Below are 18,221 nucleotides of genomic sequence, written 5' to 3' on the forward strand. Positions count from 1 at the left end.
CAAAAACTACCAGCTAAGGTCCAGTCAGTCCAATATAACATCTTGAAGTAAAACTCAAGAAGAATAAAACATCAACTCTTCACTAAAGTAGTATTGAGTTGATATTGTAGTCTATTGGACCTCTGTACAGCAGGTGCTTTGTTTGTGATGTAACCCCTACAGTACACTCACCTGTGCACATTAAAGTGACGTGAGCATCACACAAACCCTCACTACAACGTTTCAGATCTTAGATTTCTTTAACTGGCGTGACGATTGCTCTCTGATGAGTAGATGAATGACCTAACTCCCTCTCCCTCCTCTCCTTCACCAGCTCAAAGGACACATCAGTCCATCGACTTATCCTCCATCTTCAAGAAGATGAGTCAGTCGGTGGCGATGCAGATGTCAGCCACACTCAGTTAAATGTTAGTACTACTCGAGCAGATATTGCTCGGCTGGCCGAAGAGGAAAAAGAAGAAAGTGGCTGCTCCAGGTGTTGGAAGATGTCTCTCTGGATGATACTGCCCGTCAGCCTCCCGGTTCTGACCATCACTGGGATTTGGGTTGTGTAAGTGTTTACATTTCTTAAGTACCTCTTCAGGTGACGTGAGACTGAGGTGGCTTGTAAAACTGTCTGCTGCGTGGGTAGTGGGTGGTTCTCAGTGCAAGTTTCCTCTTACGTGAAGGATGATACGTAGCTTATGATGTAAGAGCGTAAAGGTTTTGTGATGCCAGTGAGCGTCTGTCAAAAGTGAAAGAAACATTATTTTCCACAGAAACAAAGAAATCACCTGATCCCCGGACGATTTCTTTTACATTTTGCATGTACAAACAAAAGCAATTTATAATCTCCACGTCGACATAACAATGTGCAACACTGTAACAATGAAGCAAATCCCCACTAGGGTACTCTATAAAATCAATTTTTACTGCTTAATAGAACCATAAAAATGGATTTCACACACTTGATCTGCCTGCAAAACCATTGATTAATTTGTTTTTGTTTTGAATACAATTAAAAAAAATGATGGACGTACTTTTGCATCTATAACTTATTATTAGATATCACTGTGCACAGAGCAAACAATATAATTATTATGCAAATGATCTTTCACGTAGAATACACATAGTGATAACTAGGCAACATTCTTACAAATTACAAATCTGTTCTGTCAAAAATCCTTTTCATACCCGAGCCTCTGTTGCACACTGCATATTTACCCAGAATTCCTGGCAGCCATGGCGCTTGCATGTGGATTAACTCTCTCCAGGAAGGAATGCGGGATTCTCACTTTTAAAAGAGAGATGTGCAGGTTCACAGAGTCTCTTAACTATCTGCAGCATGGTATCTGAGCAGCTGTACCGGAGGAGAAAGAGTAACTGCCTCCCGGTTATGTTTGGGCTGACAGCTCTCTGCTTTGTTATTACTGCGGGAGGAGGAATGCTAACCCCAAGGGGAGACAGACAGACAGACAGACAGATGGCCCAATTCCAGATTGTTGTAGTCTACCTCTATGATCAGTACCGTGGGGAGTACGCCGTCTTAATTGGATGCCAAAACTGAGACTATACGCACGCCGATCAGTGCTTGTCAACATGGCCGCTTCACAGTCCGACCAGGAGTGTGTTTTTCAGGGCTTAGCTGTTAATGTTTCTTCGGACCTATGCTTGTGTCGGGAGAATGTGCGCGTGAAAATGTGTGCTGGTGTTGCACATTTCTTCGTATCTGAGGTAGAAAGTTAAGATGCCGAATGCTGCTGACTCCCGGGCCCTTTAAACCCATTTCCTTCCCGTTACCTTGACAAGGGCGCCTTGTTTCTAGACTAGTGGAATGTCAAAGGATGTGACATGTTGCGTAACTCCCTCTCTCGCTGTGGGTGAGTGGCTGGGAGTAAGGTAAATATTGGAAGGTGTAATAGAGAACGACAGCAGAACTTTCCCTCAGCATCTGTTGATGCACAGTGTACCAAAGGCCTGTGTGGAGGCAGAGGAAGGATTGTTTCCACCCAAAAAGTCTCTGCTTTCTTTTTATGAGTTAAACAACGTGCTTGAAAAACCAGCGTGGCTCCACTATACCTGTGAGCAGTTAAGATTCGTAGTTTATGCATCACACCTTTTCCTGATGTGTTATTTTTGCACACGTTTTTGGGAATTCTCACTGGCCATACCAGACCCTTCTGTTAAGTCCTTGTTCAATCCTAAATACAAAAAAAAAACATATATGGTCTGTTCCACCTTTTTATATTGCTCTCAGGCATGCAATTACAGTTTACAACCACTGCTGAGCTTTGATAGAGGTCTAATTACGTAAACAAACCTATTATTACTGACGTATATACTCCTCCAAGCACAGGATACACTAGTTAAGTTTCACACACCGCTAAAAAAGACCTCTTTATTTAGAAATGTCCCGGAGCTGCGCTGCTGCTATTTTAGCTTTGGAAGCTGGCCAAATATTTAAAAAAGAAATGGGCCTCAAGAGTTGTCGAAAATTACAACTTCAGCTGGCTACAGTCTCTGTTCCTATATTTAGTCTGATGAAGTCCCGCGGTTATTCTCTACAGTTGCTATGAGCCGTTTCTTCTGTTTTTGTCGTGTTGGTGTCGTTGTGTTGGAGCTCTGGCAGCTTTCTACCTGACGGCCATGTTCCCCTCACCCCAGTGGGTTTCCTCCCTGCATTATGCAACAGCAGTGCTCTTTACATGTCTGCCATCTGGTTCATAGGACTCACACATGGGGATTCACACACCCGAATGCCAACCACTAAACCAGTCAACCAAACGTCTGCTGCAGTCGGTCAATACACATGCATTTCACCAGTCACATGTGGCGTTGGGCAAGGAAACCAGTCTGGATTGACTCCTGTCCTCTGCTGGCTCACACGTTTGAAGATGAGCATCTTGGGGTAGATCCCTCGTAGTGTACAATACAATACATACAGATAACATTAAGCTATGACTGATGGCAAGCGTCTGTGTATTTAATGGTTTAAAACATTTTAAGTTGAGCCGATTCTTTTGATGCTGCCTTCAACCAGAGCTGAACGTGTGTGTGAAATTGTGCAGCTTCGCTATGAAACAGTGAACGCATATTTGCAATATTTATTGGATTATTATTATTATTGAAAGTGACTTCCTGCCCTGATTTTTTTTTCAGTTAGTATGAAGCACGCAGAGATGATATAACTCTATACAGCTGTGTTATACTGTATTTTTATCACACTGAACTTAAATTAGGATGTTCAGCTTTTAATTCTTACCGATTGATCATGAATCATGTATGCGTGCATTGACACGTGTGTCTGTGCTTGTTAGTGCCGTCTGGATAGCTGTGTGTGTCTTTATTATACGTCTCTGTCCTTTTAAAGACCAGTTTGTGAGGAGGACACCATCGGCCCGGGAAAACATTCCTAATTGGTACTTAACCTCCCGCTGAACTATGGCTGCTTTCACGAATCAGGACAGATACTCTCTGTGTCTGACTTGGTCTTTCTCTGTCAGTTAAAAGCGTGACTTTGATCAGCTTATGCTCCCCGTGTGAACAACGAGGGGATAACATGACAATAGCTTTTCCCTGCAGAGTTTCTCTTTGCCCCCCCGGAGATGTGCGAGCAGAATTAGTGCTGAAACTTTCATGCATAATTCTGTATGGTTACTGTGGAGCATGTTGACTATAAAAGGAGTTTCTGAAGTACAATAAGGGTCTTGAACTTTCAGAATACTGTGTCTGATCTGTTGATCCTCTGGTCATTGACCTCTCTGTGGATGGAGCTGGTCAGTGACCCGACCAAATGCACCGCAGTAACAATTCAGTTTGACCGACACAAACCGGTCCTTTCAGTCCTGAGTGTTCAGAGTGAGAAGAAACATTCAAATGTCAGGTCACCTGACAAAAAAACAAAACAGGGACAACTCCGTGACAGGTCAGACCGGCAGGATATAAACAAATTACATTTAAGAATAGGGCTCCGTACATAGGGAGTTAACTGCATTTTGAATTGTGGTAATTTAAAAATCAGTTATTATTCTGAATTATTACTCATCGGGTCGCTTTGGATGACACTGTAATCCTAAAATCACATGAACCGTGTGGCTCATCCTACTCTCTCTCTTGCAGGTATGCCATGGCCCTCTACAATCAGCACATCTGCCCTGTGGATAACTGGTATGTTGCTATTCATCCTGCATTTTTTTTCCGTATGATACCTCTGTTTATTCCTGTACACTCACAACATCTTGCACTACCAACCGAACGCTAAACTGCAGCGCATTAGCATAGATCTACAGTGGGATTTAACATCAGTCATTGTTCTTAAATCATGCCCCGTCAATGAGTAACCCACTGTTTCTCTGGACCCTTGGTTTGTTTCGGAGAAACTCGGTTAATCTCTAACATCAGAGCTACTATTTGATATCCGATAGTCTCTGACATTATGCCTCAGCGACGCTAAACACAGAAGAAAGCCTGTTAGTTTATGTGACTGTACTTTACTCTAAAAGACATATACATTATATTACTATTTCATTATTTATCCCAGACATTCTGAGAATACATGTGTTAATAATAATCAGCAATATGTCTTTTTATTTTGGCATTTGGTGATTTCCCAGCAGGATTGAAGTTGTACCGAACATAGAATAAATGTGATTTTGCTCTACGTGTGTGTGTGTGTCTTTTAACATTAACTTAACGTTTGTTTGATGTTCCAGGTTATACAACCAGTCATGTGAAGAGGATCTGTATTTGCAGAGCGGGCCAACCTTGTGCTGCACACTAGACAATGTACCTCTCATCAGGTCAGTGAGAGACTCCCACCCTCATCCCAGCCCTACCTCTCTTTTCTGTCTCTTTGTGTCTGGAGATTAAAAACAGGAACACTGCGCCATTGTTTTACTTGACCCCTGTCGGCACATTGTTGATAAAAAGCGAGTGAGCTTGAAGGAGACAGTTCTCCTGAGTGTGTGCGTGTGTGTGTGCGTGTGTGTGTGTGTGTGTGTGTGTGTGTGTGTGTGTGTGTGTGTGTGTGTGTGTGTGTGTGTGTGTGTGTGTGTGTGTGTGTGTGTGTGTGTGTGTGTGTGTGTGTGTGCGCGCGTGTGTGTGCGTGTGTGTGCGCGCATTCTGAAAATAACTTGGGGCTGAAATATCCTGCCTGCCACCGTGGCAGTTTAGAGGCAAAGCATGGGTCTGCACTTCACCATGTAAACACACACACACACACACACACACACACACAGAGAGAGAGAGGCGTCGGCTTACATTTGGGAGGAAATCAAGACACTCCCGCTCTGTTGTTGAGCTTTTACTCCCACTGAGCACCGAACATCAAAGGCCAGTTGTATGTTGTTAATCCTGGGGTTCGTATTAAGAAATATTAAGTAGCCCTCAAACTATTTGTGCAACTTCAACAGAAATAGAAATGTCTAAATGTTTCAACGGTAATCTTTACTAATGCAGTGCCGCTGTTGATCTACAGTTCAGTGGCGATGGCAGAAGAGATGCACATTCTTCCTCTATATTACTGTATATTCAGCTATATTACTGTATATTCAGCTATATTACTGTATATTCAAACATATACATACTGATATCTGACTAAATGTACATAACCATCCATCAAAAATATTGAATAGATCAAAGAGCTATTTCAAAGTCACCCCTTTGACTTGCTCAATGTTTACATTTCCGTCAATGTGCTGAAGAATGTGCGCGTCCTTGACTGCGGTCAGCTGAGGCGGCTTTGGCTTTGGCTTGTGTCGACTGTCTCCTGCCTTCCTCTCCTACAAACATTTCCCATTCCTAGAAGAGAGTACGCTGTGGGTGGAAAGTCAAAGACTCGATGATGGGATGTAAGGAAACGTGCCCCCCCCCCCCCCCCCCCCCCCACACACACTTCCTTACTGTATGAGCAGAAATGATATATTGCACAACGTAGGAGGCGAATTAGTGGTACTGTTGCTGTGTTGTGAGCGTAGGTTGATTCACAGCATTTCTCTCATTCATGTTTTTTATGTACTCTTTGTTTCAGTAAATGTGGGACTCTTCCTCCAGAGAGCTGCTTCTTCAGCCTCATCTGCAGCACAGGCTCATTCATGGGTAAGACATTAAAAACAGGTTCAGAGGATGCGGAAGCCTCAATAAATACAGTGCTGACTCCGGCATACGGTGGATGTTTAACATTGTGCTGAATGCTCTAGTAAAGACCAGCTATAGCGTTGTTTTGTATGTTTTTGTAACACACACGAGCTATGTCACCATCTCACTTATTTGTTATCTAAGTTAAGAAGTCACACGGTTAGCACTTCAACTAACAGTTGTTTTCATTTTCCTTTTAATCTGCTGATTATTTTCTCTATTTGTCTATAAAATTTAAGAAAACTAGCAAATATAGAAATATATTAATCAACTACCCGAATATTTGCTGATAAATCTTCTGTCGATCAACTAACAGTTTCAGTATATAATATATAAAATACTGTAATCAAATAAATGTGTTAAATTAATACATAAGCATAGCATTGATGAATAATAAAGCAAGCATCACTTTCAATTTCTTTCATAAGATATCAATTATAACAAAGTTTGTTTCTCACACTACATCAGCAGGAGATATTAGTTTCATTTGTAGCTGGTACTAAATGTGTTTCACTCTCTTGCTTATGTTAAAACTTAGTTTTGTTGTCTCGTGAAAAACCTACAACCACACCGTCCAACAGCCAGTGAAAACCTCACACGAAAGGGCAGGAAAAATGCTTTCATATAGAATTATACACAAATGTTCAAGCACATGGTGAGTGTGTATTTTCGTAGGCACAAGGAAAACACGCGTGTTATAAAAGAAGGGAATGAGCTCCCATGTGCTGCTCATTGTGTGTTTTGTGAGTCTACACGTGCTGTTCCCTGCGTTTACTGGTAGGTCTGACTACTCTGATCTAGTTAATGTTTCCCAGCTGCGACTTAGACGTATGTGTGTGTGTGTGTGTGTGTGTGCAGGGGAGAGGTCTGTTTGCCTTGTTTGTCTTCTCATAAGGAGTCTCCATGCCTCCAGCAGCTATTTAAGGCCTGCAGTCTGATTGGTTGACTCAGGACAGTCGCTTGATACATGAGAGTGAGGCACGGAAAAGTCCACGATGGGACAACGATCCTTGTAGATTTTAAATAAGCTGTTTCCTGTGTGTTGTGGACAAATAACAGCTGTGGTCCTGTGGCAAGAATGGGGTAGCAGCCTTTCTGTGTGTTTGTGTGTGTATATTCGTGCATATGGAGTCAGACTACTAGTATACTGTGCCAGTATATCCTGGTAGGGACCAGACTGTTGCAGCCCAGTGTGAAAGTCTGGTATCTGAGCAGCACTGTTAGCCAACCATGACCCCTGAACCGCAGCAGGTCAGTCTGTCGAGCTCGCGTACATTTAAGTGTTTGTCTAAGAGAGAGAGAGAGAGAGAGAGAGAGTGAGTGAGTGAGACGTCGGCTAAGCGCTGCACTGTGGTTGTACAGTTAAGCATGCTGAACGGCAGACAAATCAATTCAGGAGAAGTTATGTGGCAACCGAACAATGTGGCTGTCAAACATTGTGACGTCTCAGGGGTTACAGCTAAACAAAAGCAACGCAATATTGCTGATTACTTGTCTCCACTGTTGACTCCATTGCTCAACCAGGAGGACGGTTCATGTGTGACTTGATTTAGGTGTAAATCAGTTTTGAACTGTTTTTACCTACAGAGCTACATCGGCTGAATAGATCTCTGACCACAACTGCAGGTAGTTCAAGGGCTTCAATCAATCGTGCATTTGTTGCGTCCTTGTCGGTGTCTATTTGTTCTTCACCATCCAAGCAGTCTGATTAATACCTGTTAGTTATTATTGCTCTACAAAAGTTAAGTAGACGTGGCATGTAGCTATACACCGGGCTATTGCTTAGCTTCTTAGCCTATTGATTTATGTCTCACTTTGTGCCTGTTACAGTTGGCTCAGGGATAACACGGACTCAGTGAACTGTATATTGCCTCATAATTGTACTTCTCGTTTCTATCCCAGTTCCCACCTCTCTGCCAGTGTACACACAAAATGTTTCAAAGACAAAGCTTGTGTTCTTTCTCTGCATACCTCCCTGTGGGAGAGAATGCAGCCGGTGTGTTTGTGTTGAAACATATCTCCTTGTGGGGACAGAAAGGTTTATTTAACTGTGAGGTGCGGTGTGGCCGATGGGACTTTTTGTGGGAAAATGCACTCGACACCGTTCGCTCACGGCCATGTGTGAAGGCAAAAGCAAGCCTGTGCTTGTGACAGCAGGGCTGTACATCCGTTACAGTTCGTCCACGTTGTTGCAAGCTAGCTTCCATGGAGGAGCCACGTCGGTGTGTTTGAACCAGGACTCTGGTTTAACTTCCGTCCGTCTCGGTGTGGAAGGTGATCAATAGCATGTAACCTTTATGACTCATCAGCATGACATGCATCCTCAAAGAAATATGCCAGAAAGCAGCACACGTGTGCCTTTTAGAGTGCACAACATCAAAGCTAACCATGAAGGATTTCCTCATTAAGAGCAATGGTTGGAAATGTTCCTCCATGTTAGTGTAACATGCTGAATGCCAGCAGGCTCAGTGCTCTTTTGTAATGATGAGAGAGTCATTTCATTGAAATGGGGGAAAACCCACAGCCAGCAGGGAGCCCGAGATGCCATAATCTAATGAAATGAGTTGACTTTCAGTGTGTTCTCCATTTTAACAAAAGGAACAGAGGGAAAAAAAACGAAAGACAAGATTGTTTCCGAGCCTGGAGACACGGCTGTTTGTTTTTCCATGATTGTAACTGAAATCTCTTTGCCAACATGGTTCTAGTGCTGAGGGAACAGAGAGAAACACAAACGAGCACATTCACTCACGAGGATCTGAACAGAAGTAATATTGGTGTTTTTACAACATGACATAATGGAATCTAATACATGTCCTGTGTATAGTACGTCTATTAGAGATTCATTCACAGCTTAATGTACCGGGATCACAATTAATACTATTTTCCAAAAATCCATGGTAACATACAATCTATCAGTGCAATAAAAAAGACTGTAATGTTTTTTACAGTAAGACTTATTATAGTGAAGTTTACTAAACACTAATAATACAAGTTATACCCAGTGCACCTTCTTGGCAGTTAGTAGAAGAAAGTCATGAACTTTAACATTTTGTACTAACAGGAAACTACTCAAAACACATCTCAACATTTTTACATGTAACCATGTGACAGCAGTGTCCTCATTGAGACGCTGGCTCAGAGCCAGACGGGCCGCAGCGTATCCAAACCCTGACTCGTGGAGACAAAGCCTGACATTGTTAAGTTCTGCACTGACGTTTTTCTTTCCTCTCCGTGGCCACGGTCTCCGTTTATATTCTCTTTTGGCAGCACAGACGGCCTTAAAGCCCGTCTCTTGCACAGAGTGTGACAGATTTAAGACAACAGTTGAGTCTGTGAGAATGTATCGCCTTCAGGTCGAGACACGAGGGGCTCCTTGTCACCTCTAATTCTCTCAGTCTCCTCTCTTCCACTCGCCCCCCCTGTGCTCCGCTTTCACCGAGCCCAGTCGGCCCTCGCCGAGCACCAGCCGCGAGGAGCTAACAAAGAGAAACCAAGCGGGGGTCAGCTCGGCGGTGCACCAACAATACCCCCCAGTCACAGCCCATTAGCACATCAGCAGTCATCTGTCCCATGCACTGTACTTCGTTTCCCGCGGCCTTTTTTAATCTTATGCACGACTTAGACCAACCACCCCCCCCACACACACACACACACACACACACACACACACCCAATTAGCGTTCTGACTTTCCCGCCATTCCCTGCTTCTCGTGTTCCCACTTTGTTAGGCAGAGAAATTCAACGTTGTGGGATTTTTTTTAATCACCTTCCAAGGACGTCTTGTGTGTTTTTTGGCAAAGTGAGGTGTGCGAGTGTTTGAGTTAAATTGAAGCCAGGCCTTGTGAAATGAAAACATACAATACCAACAGTGTGCAGGGTACTTTTCCAGAATACGCGTTATTCTACTGTCACTGTTGTACTTATGTGTGTATGTACTGATTTGAATGTGTTCCTGCTGAATAGTCCGAATAACTCATCTTCTCTCTGCGTCTTTATGTGTCTCTCGTGTGCTGTAGTTGCGGTGATTGTGCTGCTCCGCTACGCCCACGTCATTGAGAAGCACCAGAACTGTGTTCTCAACACGGCGAGTCTCTCCACAGGCTGGATCTGTGCCGCCGGACTCATCATGGTGGGCAACTTTCAGGTACGCTGATCCAGTTTACGGATACAATTCAATCACAACTTTTGCAGTAAATGATGGAAGAGTTGAATATTTTTGAGTAGAAAAAGAAAGACATACAATGACACCAACTTGTGTTCAAGGATGTTATTATTTGCAGTTTTCTGATGTTTTATTGAGCAAACAATTGTGAATATGAATCATGAATATAATCTGCAGCATCATGGATAATGAAACAGTAGTTAAAGCCCAAAACATGTCATTGAAATGTGTCAGTGTTTCTCTCTATCACACGTTATATTTCACTCTGCTCTGCCTTCATAGACACAATCCTGCTCGTTCTGGTAGTTAAAGTGACCGGACCTGATCTAAAGTCCTTCCCTGTAGATATTTGTTCTTTGGAAAAATAATTTCTTCCAAGTTTAAATATTTGGATGCCTGGCTCGATGCCTAGTGTGTGTTTGTGTGTGAAATGTCTTCGGGGAGTTTTTTTTGGGAGGAGTGGTTGTTTGTGATGAAAGGCTGGATACGTCCATGAAATGTTACCGTTCTGGTTTCTGTCCTTCAACTTTTAAAAGATTGTTAAAGAGTTGACGGGAAATGATGAGAGAGAGACGAGGAGGGAGAAAACATGTGACTTACATTGTAAACGTGTTTCATTATGAAGTAGAACAATGTTTCCTTGAGTGTATCTGTATTCTCAGCATGTCTCAAGCTTTTCAGAACCATTGGATACATTTTATCCTCTGATAAGTTAAACACACGCCCCCCTCTCCCCTTGAATAGTCTTGCTTTTATTTGCTCATGATTCATTATTTTAAGAAGTGGTAATTTCACTTTCATAATACTTTATGACATTACGTCATTGTCCTATTTGATTTACCATCGTGTCCGTTGTTGAGTGGAGAAAGAGTCTTTACTGATTCTATTTGGGGTAGAAATGAGAAGCACACTTAGCTAAACGTTTCCTGCAGAGGACATGACGTCATTCACTGTGTGATGATGAGGAAGATGAAGAAGAACTGTCTTTACAGGAGTGTGTGGAAAAAGGTGTGCATGGCAGTTCGTGTGTCGTCTTCACCTTCTTCCCGCTTCTTCTTCGGGGCATCTGCTCTGCAGCACTGGGAGGAATTATACGGGAAGAGCCAGGGGGAAGTGAGTCATCAAGTCTGGCCATGCATGGAGAGGACGGGGCAGACAGGGTGTGTCTAGCTGAGGCCCCCCCCGTCTTTAACCAATCACAGAAGTGAACGTAGACGACGTTGCGTCTCTTATAGTCTGGGACATTCCAGTGCGATGGAAATAGAGACGTCATTGTTAAAACGGTTAAAACCACACAACGGAATATTATGCCGCCAAAATGAAGCAAAGCCCCAAAACAAGAGAACACAACATCCACAAACAATTTGGATTCAGAGGAGAGAACGGCAGCCAAAATCTGCTGAACACCGACGGCTCAAAGAGGGAGAAAGCACCAGAAACACAACACACTGAGCGGTGGCAGCGGCTTCGGGTCGTAGCTGTGTGTTAAGTTAAGGCTTTGGCAGCGCAGCTGTGGTGGGGCCACTGGCGCTTTTTCCTGTCAGGTGGTCTGATGGTTTGGGCCAAGAAGCACATAAATAGATGATGGAAAAGCACATCACTGCCACACTGAGGTCTATGAGAGGGACATGAGTAGCTCGAAGGCTGCCTTCAGGAGGAGGAGGAGGAGAGAAAGAAAGAGGACCGTAAGAGTTGGCCGGACTCTGCTCACCCTGCGTGCTCCCTTACAGATGATGCCTGCTGTCAGCATGGTCTCTCTCTCTCTCTCTCTCTCTCTCTCTCTCAACCTTTCTTCTTTCTTTCTGTTTACTTTTCTGTTGGGTGGGGGATGAATGGTATGTATGATAAAAATGAAGCCACAGCCCACAGTTAGCTGAGATTAGCATCCAAATCTTTCTCCCATCGTCTCTAAAACTCATTAATTTCAACATTATATTTGTTCAATCTGTACAAAGTGTAAAAACAACCGTGGTTGTGTTTTTTTTAAATGTATTGTGGTTACATGACACGGCTACAGATGAATTGTTGTATAATAGAAGAGATGAAAGTATGAAAAGGTTATTAAATTGATTTATTCTACATGACAGCAGACCAAGGCTCTTCAGATAAAAACCAAAAGCTCCAAAACCATTTTGTGGAAATTTCCCTTCTTTCATAACATTGCATATTTTTAAATATAAAAGATTGGATATATTGAGTCCCATGACATGTTTCTATTTTAAGGCCTTTAAGTATTCATGGGTAAAAGTTGAAAGCATGAGTCACATGTGCATGATGATGGCTTAGGTGATTATTAATGTTTTTTTTAAAACGGACTTCGGAAGGAGTTTGTTGTAGCGCGTCTTGTAATTCCATTTGTTTCAGTTTCCAGAAAGCGAAAGCTGACAGAAAAGTGGTCGGCGGTTGGCTTGTTACCACATCCTCACACCCATCATCATCACTCTGCCCACTGAACCTTCTCTATCATCGTGATACACAATCATTCACAATGCAGCACACAGTGTTAAACAACGGATTCACTTTATTACTCCCCTCATGAGATTATGTCTCAGATTGAAGGTGCACACTAGGGTGACAGAGGCAGATGTTCAGAGATGTGTATTTCCAGCCATAATGAGAGCTTCCCCCCGTATGGCTCTCCTGTTTCTCCATTGTTTCTCTCTGCTTCTGCTGACACATTTCAGTCCACCTCACTGCTTTCACCGCCCATCACTTTTTCAACCGACGGTGTTGCGACCGCAACTGTACAAAGTGTGAAAACGTACTTAAAGTAGAACAGGTAATGAGTGAGAGAATCTAGGACACCCGGCATCACACACAGCACACACCGCTGTGGAGAGTATTGATTATTTTCATTACTGATTAATCTACCTATCACATCAGACAACGGAGAAGCTGGATGGAGGTATGTTTAAAACAGTTAGAATGAGGAGGTACCAGGAGAACAAAGCATATGGTTGTTGTTTGAGTGTGTGTGTGTGTTTTTCCACTACGGAGTAGAGTGAGAAACAGATTGGCAGTACTACAACACTCAGACCCCCACAGTGCCAGTTTGATGGCGTAGAAAGGATTTTGTAGCAGCCACTTCGCTGTGGACGGTACGAGACTAAAATACAATTCCCACTGTGAACACGTTTTGATCAGACACATGGAAAAACGTGTAAAGGCCGTGCTCTGATTCATCTCCCGTCTTCACTCCCAGCTCTGGAGATGTCACAGACGGAGCTAAGAAAATCCTTTTTTTTTTTTTGCTGTGTGTGCTTTTCCATATTGAATTGTCTGGAAATCTTCACTTCAAGGATTAGCCCACTGCACAAGAATGTTCAGTATGCGCTAGCCGGTTCAACGGACAAATGGCTTAAAAGCCCAAAACTGAATAACTTCTAGGCTGTTGCTCTAATGACCCCCAAGAGTTACGTGGAGCAGAGGAACACAAGGCTTTAACCATTCGGCATCAGCCGAGGAAAGCAGTTCTGTGTCATGTACCTACATTAGTCTGGACCTTGGAGATGTTTTTGTAGCTTTGGTTAATGCTCCATTGAGTCTCTTATCTGTTCTGATCAGTACATCTCAAGTGTGTGTGTGTGTGTATCCTGCAGTGGGAGCTCTAGTCACATGCTCCCGAGCAGCTCTTTTGTGTATTGTTTCTTATCGTTCTTGTGACCAGCAGGGATAAGGAGGCGTTCTGTGGTGCTGCTGTCGTTTACTTCCCATCATCCTCTCATTTCCACGTATTCTTCTTGGCTCCTTTATTAAAAGAAGTTTTTGGAGGCTTCGAACTAAGTATTACATAACAATGACTAGTCGGAGCCAACAGCTTGACGCAGGAGCTTGTGTGATGTTGCCCCCCTCTGATCGCTCCCACGTGGTGTTTTCAGCCAAACTGCAGACTTTGTGTATTCTTTGTCTCACCCATTTGTCTCACCCACCCTCTCCTCCTGTCTGCTTTCTCTACACGACAGGTGGATAATGCCAAAGTTCTCCACTATGTCGGAGCAGGTATCGCCTTCCCCACCAGCATGCTGTTTGTGTGCCTGCAGTCGGCACTGACTTACCGACTCGCCAAGACCCAGGGGGAGTACAACGTGGCCCACCTCCGGCTCTGCATGACGCTGTTGGCCTTCGTAGCCTTGGTCCTCAGTATCCTCTCTAGCCACTAACAGATGGCCGCCTTCGAGGCTGTCAAGTGCTTCAGAATAGAGCGTAGCGCTGCCAGCCTGAATACGGACGGAGACGTCTCGTTCACGTTATATTGCAACTACAAGTTTCCCTCCAGTATTCAATGTCAAATCCTGTCATGCTATGGGCCATATGTTACAGATATCCATTCAAAGATTTGCAGTGGACACGGTAGAGGACATGTTACAGTCAATGCTGTGAAAACTCAATGCTTAGAAATCTTTAATTTTGCAGTCAAAGAGAGTCTGTACTGAGGTGAATCCGATCAATGTTAGGCTGTCGACACACTGCTTTGCTGTTTGTCCTTAACCATGTTTTCAGGTGGTGTGTTCTTCTGTCAGGAGAGCTTCGTCCTTCAACACGCGTCCGCCATCTTCGAGTGGGTGTTCTGCGTCATCATCATGCTGTTTTATGGGACATTTGCCTTTGAGTTTGCCGGCATGTCGTCGGATACCATGGTGGTGCTGGCTAGAGGGCCCCTAGGACCTGCTGGGAAAGACCACAAGGTGGACCCACTGGGATCACTGGGAGGGCCCATTTTACATCCACACCAACCCGAAAACATGTCCATGCTCTAGACTGCTGGCTCGTTTAGTCCTTGTCGAAAGAGTTTCTCATTTCCAGCCACATTCGTCTGAAGCTTTGAAAGGAACCAGGCCAGTCGATGCTCGTGGCAGAGTGGATTCTACTATTTCAACCCACAGTGGAGACTTTAGTTCGTGTTACGCTCCCATCAGAGCTCAGTGTCTCTAAAGAACTTTGTTTGTATTTTGCACATTGCACACGTGTGAAACCAAATTTTCTCCCAAGTCCTGTGACCAGCAGAGGAGTACTTATTCAATCAGATCAAGTAAATGTACGACTCCCCCCCCGAGATCCTGTAACTGGTCTCAATAAGTGTCCTTGGAGCTTTTCCCCTCGAGGTGACAGCCATGACTCCTTCAACGTACGTAAAGAAGTCAAGGCTGCTGGACGGCCACGCTGACAGTATTAAGACAGAGAAAAGCAGACACACAGGCAGATAATCAAGAGAAGGTGTCAATAGAAGAGTTTATAAATGTTTTAGTCAATCCTGGAGATAGAACAGGGCAGCACTCTGCATTTTGCAATCATTCAAATCTGCATTAAGCAACATTTTTACCATGAACAAGTCAAGTCAAAGAATTCTTCATAGTACTGAACCCCTGAGAATTATCACTCCACACTATATTTTTCAGGCGGCCATTAGGATAATAATGTTGCTCTCTGTCCGCTGGATGTTGCAAGAAGGCACAGACGTTCGCCATAACAATATATGTCACTTTGGTTTTTGGTCTCAACAACCTTTTTTTTGGATCAGAAACTCTTTTAAGTGTCCATGTGACTCACGCCTAGCACACATTGTCTTTGTGTTGCTTCTGGTGATTATTTGAACTGCATACAGAACAAACCATAGACCTGGTGCCTTAGTAAGTGTAACCTTTATGACACCATGTCTTTTCCCTCTGCTGTTAGGATAAATACACTCGATCAACCTTACACCTCAAAATGATTCAACCTCCTCTCTGTAGACTTCTACCAAAGAATATGAAAGAAAGAGGATACAGTGTCCAGAGGCCAAAAGCGTAGCAGCTAATTCAAGCCAGAGCACTGTGGTTTATTGAGTTTGGTGAGGAGGCATCACACGTGTTTTCAGGTCCTGTGGACGTACGTAGGTCTGCATCTCATTACTCCCCAACACGGAGCAGCACAACATGCTGTCATTGCTTTGCCTTCGTACTCTTTTCTTTGAACCCTCCATAGTTAAGAGGGTTTTTTTTTTTCGGCATGTCTAACTGATGTAGCGGGACAAAGGGAAAAGGAAGTATTTGTTATGTAAGACGTAACTGAGTTGCACTGTCCTGCCGACGTGTTACTGTACAGCAGGATTCACACCAAATATCAGTTTGCCTGTGGCATCGGTGCTAAAAGACACGAGGCCTTTCCCTGTCGCGTTCCCTGAGTTCAGCTTTGATTGTGATATTAATGAATGAAAGCAATACGATGGAGACGTAGTACTCTACTACTAGTACTGCGAGTTGGAGGAGCAGGGACAGAAGGTTGCATGCACACCTGTTAGTGCCAGGAATACCAAAGTGGATATTTGTCGTTTACATTGAAAAATGCTCCCTGCTAATATATCCACTGACTTGATATGTTGATGTCTATCAGTGCAGTTTTTTGTTTTGTTTTAGCCTCATTGTCTCTTCTCTGTGCTTTTTCTCTTAACGTTCTGTGCTACAGAGTTGTGCCAGAATATCTGTTTGTATATTTTTTGGAAATGTTCAACATCTCAGTGTAACATTTAACACACTCTGAGCTCTCTGGGGGGGGGAAAGAAAACAGAGCAAGCAGAGGGTTTACAACAGTAATAGTCTCGTTAGTATGCTTTTATACAGTGAAAATATCAGTCCCTCACACCACAACCGGCCACATGTGGGGCAGAGTTTTACAATGTGTTACAGAAGACTGAAGTGGAACAGCTCGTGCTCTGTGGAATGAGCTGGACGGTGACCAGACACAGCTCTGGTCCACTGCTTCTCCCTACTGGTCAAACTGCTTATTGCATTTGAGCTGTAATGTTGTTATCCAGGTCACAGGAGGACTGGTTTTCTAAAGTGAAACTTTTTTTGTACGGTGAATATTCAGTCACCTCCAGGTTTAGGCCAAAGGTTGAGCAAAGTCCTGACGACCACTCGACCTCCTGCCTCTCCTTCTGGATTCAGCTCAGCTGTGATCTTCAGAGTTTCCTCCCTAGAATCCCTTTTTTAAGTGGAACTTGGCCTTGTGACCTTACAGTACTTTTACAGTATGCATTCTTCTAATAAATCACAGTAAATATCTGATGCATTAAGTATTAAGCTAAATGATGGTGCTGCTCTAGCGAGAAACATTTTGTCATTACACATTAAGCGATTGTAATCTTCCTGAATGGTTCCTGCATGTAAGGACGCGATGCCTAATGCCCCCGTTTCCAGTTGGAACGTTACAAAAACGTCTTTTGAAACATTTTCTGATCGTCAGATTCACATTTTGCAATGTCCGTTAGGTCGTCCTCATCATTTCATATCAAGTTCTCTACTTTCTGTTCCTTTTTTTCCCACATTTGCTGATCTGTCTGACCTTTGCACTCAGGAAAATGTTACGACATCAGCTGCATTGTTTGATTCAGAGCAGAATGAACGTTGCTTGCGTCTGCCTTCTGTTGTCTTTGTTTCAATGGCATTTGTTTTGTTATGTTAATGGTTTGCGTAATATAGGTGGTTAGCCATGATATAATAGATTATTTTTGTTAATCCAGACTCTATAAAGCTTAAAAATAAAACATTCCTGTATAGTTAGCTTGTCAGAATGCGTATGCTGCTCACACCAACATGGTTAAATATCTGCAAGAATCTCACTCATGCAATCAGTAAATGATTGGTGAACGCGTTCTGACAAACTAGCAGCTGTTACTCAATACTTGCAAAATGCTCACTATGTGCCTTATATATTATTTTGATAATGAAAACCAAAGAGGTTTAGGTTGTAAATTCTATTTTGATGAAAAGTCATATGATTATGTGCGTATATATATATATAAATGCCTTAATGTTCAATAAAAAAAAAACTGTTCAATAAAAACTGTTAAAAGCATAATTTGCTCCATGTAATGCAGTTTTTGTCTTCACCACATAACTCTAATCTTGCATGTTTCTTTAATTTTCTTTATTGTTTCATTATTTGCATTGTCCAGTTTCTCTACAGA

General features: G+C 43.1%; 1 protein-coding gene across 1 annotated transcript; it reads left to right on the top strand.

Annotated features, from left to right (window-relative positions):
- Positions 1-485: 485 nt before the first annotated feature.
- LOC306702867 (transmembrane protein 150A) lies at positions 486-18,034 on the top strand (the record flags this gene model as incomplete). The annotated part of the gene is made up of 7 exons (XM_079168587.1): positions 486-550; positions 4,099-4,146; positions 4,692-4,778; positions 6,008-6,075; positions 10,131-10,258; positions 14,239-14,416; positions 14,777-18,034. 7 exons carry the CDS (start codon positions 486-488, stop codon positions 15,031-15,033), a joined length of 831 nt encoding a protein of 276 aa, XP_079024713.1. The 3' UTR covers positions 15,034-18,034.
- Positions 18,035-18,221: the final 187 nt, after the last annotated feature.

Source organism: Pholis gunnellus (genome assembly GCF_910591455.1).
Source record: "Pholis gunnellus genome assembly, chromosome: 11".
Lineage (NCBI taxonomy): Eukaryota > Metazoa > Chordata > Actinopteri > Perciformes > Pholidae > Pholis > Pholis gunnellus.